Below are 7,485 nucleotides of genomic sequence, written 5' to 3'. Positions count from 1 at the left end.
AATTCTATGTAAATTACTGTTTTTTTTGTATGTTGGCTTGTATCTTACATATAAGAGTGCTTGCCAAACATAAGAGTTTCCTGTAGAGTCTGTAAAACCTTTTAATAATCAAATCATGTAGCCTCTGAACAGACATAAATTTGCTTTTTTTCTCTCATAGTGCTGACCCTTTGATATCTATCTCTTGTCTTGCTGGCACTACCTGAGACTAAGCAAAATACACTATAAGAGTGGAGGTTGTGGAGACCCTCGTCTCATTCCAGGTTTAAGAGGAAATGTTCTCAATACAATGACAATTTGGAGAGTTTAGGGCCTCACTCTTATATTTTACCACAATATCATAGATTATCAGAGTAAACCTCAGCAAAGAAGCTTAAGGGTTAGATTTTGTCATATGTTAACTGGACTTAATAGATATATACAGAATATCCCACTCCACATATAAAGAATGTGTATTATTTTCATCAGTACATGGAATCTTTCCAAACATTTTTCACATAGTAATCCATAAAGAAACTCTTAATATATACACAAAGGAGACAATTTCTTGTATCCTTCCATTGTGCAGTTGAATAAAAAGAGAAACCAATAGCAAGAGTGTGCATAGAAACTTCATGAATAATTAGAGACTGAAAGGCTTGCTTTTGAGTGAAGAGGTGGGTCATTGAAGAAATAGGGAAGAAATCAAAATTTCTTAGACTCAAGTGAGAATCAATGCACAGGATATCACCTCTTCTGGGGAACATTTAAAGCATCCACAAAAGTTACAGCTACAAGTGTTCCCGCACACAAAACTTCAGAGAAGTCTTAAATAGACAACCTAATGATGCACCTTTACACTCTAGGACTACAACAAGTAGCTAATCTAAAGCTTAGTATTTATCAAGTAATAACAAAAAGTAGTGCAGAAATTAATGAGCTAGAGGCTAAAAGAACAATCAACCAACAAAGAGCTGGTTCCTTGAAAAGATCAACAAGATTGATAAACATATGGCCCAATTAATAAAATGAAGAATGTGAATGTCAAATAAAAGAAAGGAGAAGTTACTATAGACCCCTGTGAAATATATATCATTACTACATACTGCATTAACTATTTTCCCCAAATCTCAAAAATTTAGCCATAATGGATAAATTTACTAAAATAAAGATATCACAGCTCCAAAATGAATAATGAGATTGATGCAGTAATTAAAGATCTTATCACTAAGAAAAGCCAGAACATAGGCACTCCTGAATGTTATCCGATCCCAGGAACTTCCTTGAAGCAATATTTTTTGAACTTTTATGATCTTAAAAGGGAAGAAACGGTTCCAAATTCATCCCATGAAACCAATAGTATCCTGATATGAAACCCAGAGAGGTACAATGTAAAAGAAAATGATAGACCTATTTTCCAAGAACATAAATACAATACACTGACTCTAATGCCCCTTCCCCCCGCAAACTGAACTCTAGATTATGTTGAAAACATCATATATCATGAATAAACAGGTTTGGTGTGGCATGGTGGTACATGCCTTTATTCCCAGTACTTGGGAGGTAGATGCAGGAGGATCATAGTGAATTTTGGTCAGACTGGTCTATCTAGTGAGACCCTTTCTCAAAAACAACAACAACATCATCAATAACAATAACAACCAAGACAAGGTAGATTTCATTCGAAAAATGCAAGATTGGTTCAAATGCAAACAAATAAGTGTAATTCATCATATGACTAGCCTTAATGCTATAAATATCATGATAATTCTGAAAAGTACAGAAGAGTCATTTGATGAAGTTTAACATGCTTTAATAACAGAAATCCTAGAGGAATTAGGAATAGATGGGCCTTATTTCAAAATAATAAAGGCTATATAAGAAACATATATTTAATGTTTTATTAGAGAACACAAACTGGAAACACCCTTCCTTCCTTTTTTCTCCCTTGTCTCTCTTTGTCTCTCCTTCCCTCCATCTACCCTGCCCATCCTTTGTCCCTCCTTTCCTTTTTCCCCTCCCTTCTTTCCTTAGTTTCTTTTTTCCCACCCCCACAATCTCAACAGGAAGCCTCCATCTGCCCAATGCCATGGTAGTCTTTTGCCTTCTGCTCATCCATCACAGTCATTGTATTTGTTCATATCTTGACACATGTTCCACTATGCATACCTGACACCATACTCAATGCTGACTGACAAGAAAACAGCCCATGAAGCTCTGGACAAAAGTTCTTTTCTAGAGTCAAGGAAAATAGGGGAGTAGTGATTGTTAAATCAGTTCCCATGCAGACTAAGAATGAGGTCATTATAAAGATAAATGGAGAAAGATGAGTTTGGACAGCGAGTAGGGGCTTTGAACTTCATTGTTGTTTTTATACAAGTAATTATTACTCATCTACTTTTTTTTCTTTTATCAAACTCAGTGTTCAGTAAGTTTTTAAAATTTAATACCCATTGAAACCATTTGGTGTTGCTTGCATGTTCCAGAGAGGGGGTCATGTACTGGAGCATGGGCAGGGTCTCAGCATCCTCATCAATAAAGAAAACCAACTTTTCCTATTTGCAAGATCTACCTAAGATCAAGCCAGACAAAACCCCAGCAAGGTGGGGGAGGGGTTCATGGTATTTCTTCTTAAGGGAGAATGTCAAGTTATTCCAATTGTGAACTTAGTATGTACCATGGCCTATCTTATGCAGTTTTTTTCACCTAGATATAGTTAATGAGCTGAAAATCTACATGGAATTCCTTGAGATTAACATTACTCTTTTCATTTTTAAGCCTGAACAGCAGAAATTACTATTTTCTATAGATCAATGACATCAGGTCAATCTCCACTGTTTATGTCAGTGACCCTGGGTTCATCTCCAGTGTTTGAAGTAGACACATTTACGAGTGTCACCTCTGTACCCCCAGTCAGTTTCTTGGGTGTCCATTTGAAGCTCTTGAATTGCAAGTATTGGTGGGTTTTCTTGCTCAAGAGAATGGCACACTATTTTCACAGGCCACCTCAGGTCAGGATCAGGAAGAGCTGAAGTAGTAGCACTCCTCTGTTTATGCTCATCCTACTAACAATAGTCAAGATGTGCAAACACTCATCAGCAGTAAATGGATGAAAAAGCACAACAAAAAGACCAGCGCTGTGCGATCCTATTCAAATAGGTTTCTGAGTCAGAGTCAGGGAACAAAACCACAGGAAGGTTTTTCCAGGGTTTGGAGTAAGAGCCATAGGAAAAGTTTTCAAGGGAATGGGGTAAGAGACACATGGAGCTGGTAACCATTGCCTGTTAACTTCCTATTATTCCAGAGATGAAAGATGTTATTGGGTTAAGTGTGTTTGTGTGTGTGTGTGTGTGTGTGTACGTGTGCACGCATGCACGGTCATGGCCCTTTGTAAAAGACAGTCCCACAGGACTTAGTTATTGTTTACATCCCTCACAGGGAGGTGGGAGCATCAGGAGTCCTATGTATCCAGCTATACCCTACCACCGGTTGCATGCAACTCTGCTCCAACTGTGGGTGGTCTTGGGGAGGGTATAGAGAAGACTAGAGATGGATCTTTATCGATGCAGCTTTGGGAAAGCTCTATTCCTTACTATATAAGGGCATTCCATTGTAGCCTTTTCAGGGAGGCACATCCATGTTCCTGTAAGCAACCCATCATCTATACTGTGTAAGGAAGCCCAATAAACTCATTGGCTCCTCAGAGATAATGTTTGGTGGACTCTGCTTTGGTTTGTGAGTGGGACCTGAGGAGGAGTAGATGCTGTTTATGTTCCTTGCTGGAAAGGGATTTTTAACAACACTGTATGCTCAAGTGAGAGAGAAAAGGAGAGAGAGAGAGGGGGAGAGAGAGAGAGAGAGGGAAAGAGAGAGAGAGAGAGACAGACAGACAGACAGACAGACAGACTTCATTATATTGCACAATAAAAAGTCTTTGGAGCATATGACTCTACTTACTATCAAGTAATTTATCAACATGTAATAATGACTGACAACATAGAATGAATAACAGTCCATAATTTATTAAGTTCCCATACATTTTTGATAATTTTATTTAAAAAGTCTTTATTGGTTCTCCAGAGGGAAAGATGAAGATCTGTGCTCAGAAGAGAAGCTGCAGACTGGATTCCATACAGAGAGAAAAGGAGAGTGAGAGTGAGTGGACTTGCATTCCATCAAGGTGACTGATAGTCTTCTGAAGTGGTTATAGCGTCAGAGAATGATGGGAGCTTCTGCCCATGTGGCAAGATTGGTGTGGCACAAGGACAGATGTTTGGGCATTGTTCAGTTGGAAAGTTGATGAGCAGTAGGCCTGGCAGCAGCTGGAGTCACAGCAGCAGGCCTAGAGTCCCTAGGTGGTCTCATGCATTGGTTTACACCAGGTTTTTTAACAGCAGGTTGGGCAGCAGCAGGGCTCACAGCAACAGGGCTGGCAGCAGCAGGGCCAACAGTAGCAGATTTCACAACAGCTGGGTTGGCAGCAGGGTGGGCAGCAACAGCTGGTCACACAGGTTGGCTTACAGCAANCATAATGGATAAATTTACTAAAATAAAAATAGCACAGTCTCAAAATGAACAATAAGATTGATACAGTAAGTAAAGATCTTATCACTAAGAAAAGCCAGAACATAAACACTGCTGAATGTTATCAGATCCCAAGAACTACCTAGCCGCAATGTTTTTCAAACTCTTTCATGAACTTAAAACAGAAGGAACAGTACCAAATTCTTCCACATGAAACTAGTCATGTCCTGATATGAAACCCAGAAAAGAACAATGTAAAAGAGAATGATAGACCAATTTTCTAAGAATATAAACATAATAAGCTAACCCTAATGCCCCTCCCCTGCAAACTGAACTCTAGAATATATAAAAATGTCATATATCATGAATAAGTAGGTTTAGCGTGGCATGGTGGCACATTCCTTTATTCCCAGTACTTGGGAGACAGACAGGTGAATCATAGTGAGTTTTAGTTCAGCTTGGTCTACATAGTGAGACCCTTTCTCAAAAACAGCAACATCATCAATAACAATAACAACCAAGACCAAGTAGATTTCATTCAAGGAATGTAAGGTTGGTTCAAATGCAAATAAACAAGTGTAATTCATCATATGACTAACCTTAATTCTAGAAATGTCATGATAATTCAGAAAAGAGCCAGAAAAGGCATTTGATAAAGTTCAACATGTTTTAAGGACAGAAATCCAAGAGGAATTAGGAATAGATGGGCCCCATTTCAAAATAATAAAGGCTATATGAGAAACATATTTTTAATGTTATATTAGATAACACAAACTAGAAATACTTTTTCTTCCTTTTTTCTCCTCTCTCTCTCTCTCTCTCTCTCTCTCTCTCTCTCTCTCTCTCTCTCCCTCCCTCCCTCCCTCCCTCCCTCTATCCTTTCTTCCTCCTACCTTCTTTTTCTCTGTTCTTTCCTTAATTTCTTTTTTTCCCACCCCCACAATCTCAACAGGAAGCCTCCATCTGCTCAATGCCATGGTAGTCTTTTGCCTTCTGCTCATCCATCACAGTCATTGTATTTGTTCATATCCTGATACATGTTCCACTTTGCATACATGACACCATACTCAATCCTGACTGACAAGAAAACAGCCCATGAAGCTCTTGAGGAAATTTGCTCTCTTTTAGAGGCAAGGAGAAGAGTGGAGAAGTGACTGGTAAATTAGTTTCCATGCAAACTAAGAATGAGGTCATTGTGAAGATAAATGGAGAAAGAGGAGTTTAAACATTGACTAATGGGTTTGAACTTTGTTGTTGTTTTTCTACAAATAATTATCACTCATCTACTTTTTTATTTTTATCAAACTCAGTGGAAAAAAATCAATGATTAGTAGTTTATTTTTTTTAAATTTAATGCCCATTGAAACCATTTAGTGTTGTTTGCATGTGCCAGAGAGTGGGGCCATGAACTAGAGCATGAATAGGGTCTCAGCACCCTCATCCCTAAAGAAAACCAACTTTCCCTTTTTGTAAAATCTGCCTAAGATCAAGCCAGACAAGGTGGGTGGGACATCCATGGTATTTCCTCTTATGAAAGGGTATCAAGTTGGACCAGCTTTGAACCTTAGAAGCAACATGGTCTATCTTGTGCACTTTGTTCACCTGTGTGTAGCCCATGCACTGAGAATCTACACCCATTTCCTTGAGTTTAACTTTAGTCTTTGCATTTTTAAACCTGAGCAGCAGAAATGCACTGTTCTATTTAGATCACTTACATCTGGTCCATCTTCACTGTTTGACATCGATACATTTACCACTGTCACTTTTGTACCACCAGTGAGTTTCGTGGATGTCCATTTGAAGTTCTTTAATTGCAATCATTTGTTGGCTTTCTTGCCCAAGAGCAAGGCAAGTATTCATCAACAGTAAAGGAATGAAAAAGCACAACAGAAAGACCAGTGCTGTGTGATTCCATTCAAATGAGGTTTTTGAGTCAGAATCAGGGAAGAAAACAGCAGGAAGGTTTTTCCAGAGCATAGGGGTAAGAGCCAGAGGGAGCTGGTAACCATTGTCTGTTAACTTCCAATTGTTCAGGAGATGATGGATAATATTGGGTCCAGTGTGTATGTGTGTGTGTGTGTATGTGTGTGTGCATGCACATGCATGTGTGTGGCACAGAACTGTCCTCTGAGCCAAACAAGTGCCATCTTGGAGTTGTGGCCCTTTGTAAAAGATCAGTCCAGCAGGACTTGGTTACTGTTTACATCCCTCACAGAGAGGTGGGAGGGTCAGGATCCTTAATCAGAGTATCCAGCTATTCCCTACCACCAGTTGCATGCAACTCTGTTCCAACTGTGAGTGGTCTTTGGGAGGGTCTAAAGAAGACTAGAGATGGATCTTTATCTATCCAGCCGTGGGAAAGCTCTTACTACTAATAAGTAAAGACATTCCATTGTAGCATTTTCAGGTTGGCACATTCATGTTCTTGTAAACTGTCCCTTATCTATGCTTTGTAAGGAAGCCCAATAAATTTATTAGTTCCCCAGTGTCAAATTTGGTGGAATTCAGCTTTGGTTTGTGAGTGGAACCTTAGGAGGAGTAGATGCTGTTTATGTTTCCTGCTGGAAAGGAATTGTAATAACAGTGTGTGCGAGAGGGAAAGAGAGGAAGAAAGAGAGAAAGAAACAAAGAGAGAGACTTCATTATATTGCACAATAAAGTATCTTTGGAGCATGTGACTCTACTTAATATCAAGTGATTTATTAAAGTGTAATGATGACAAACAATATGGATATGAATAACAGTCCATAAGTTATCAAATTTTCATACATTTCTTGATAATTTTATTTAAAGTGTTTTCTCAGTTGTTCAGAGGGAAAAATGAAGATCCAAGCTGAGAAGAGAAGCTGTGGGCTAGGCTCCATACAGAGAGAAAAGGAGAGTGAGAGTGAGTGGACTTGCATTCCATCAAGGTGATTCATAGGGTTCCGAAGTGGTCATAGCCTCAGAAGACCATGGGAGCTTCTGCCCACATGGAGAGAC

The 7,485-nt window shown here is 39.0% G+C and overlaps 1 protein-coding gene across 1 annotated transcript in view; it reads right to left on the bottom strand.

Moving 5' to 3' along the window:
* Positions 1–7,485, bottom strand: part of LOC126510331 (keratin-associated protein 9-3-like) — an 18,552-nt gene that overhangs the window by 5,596 nt on the left and 5,471 nt on the right. Inside the window, exons 2-3 of the mRNA XM_050156862.1 lie at positions 4,372–4,523; positions 2,149–2,170 (exon numbers count right to left, since the gene is read on the bottom strand). Of these exons, the coding sequence (XP_050012819.1) occupies positions 2,149–2,170; positions 4,372–4,523 (174 nt within the window). The remainder of the gene's footprint in view (positions 1–2,148; positions 2,171–4,371; positions 4,524–7,485) is intronic.

This window comes from Alexandromys fortis, unplaced genomic scaffold, assembly GCF_014885135.2.
Source record: "Alexandromys fortis isolate MF-2015 unplaced genomic scaffold, M_Fortis_MF-2015_v1.1 scaffold_31, whole genome shotgun sequence".
Taxonomy (NCBI): domain Eukaryota; kingdom Metazoa; phylum Chordata; class Mammalia; order Rodentia; family Cricetidae; genus Alexandromys; species Alexandromys fortis.
This window is presented reverse-complemented; position numbering and strand designations above follow the sequence as displayed.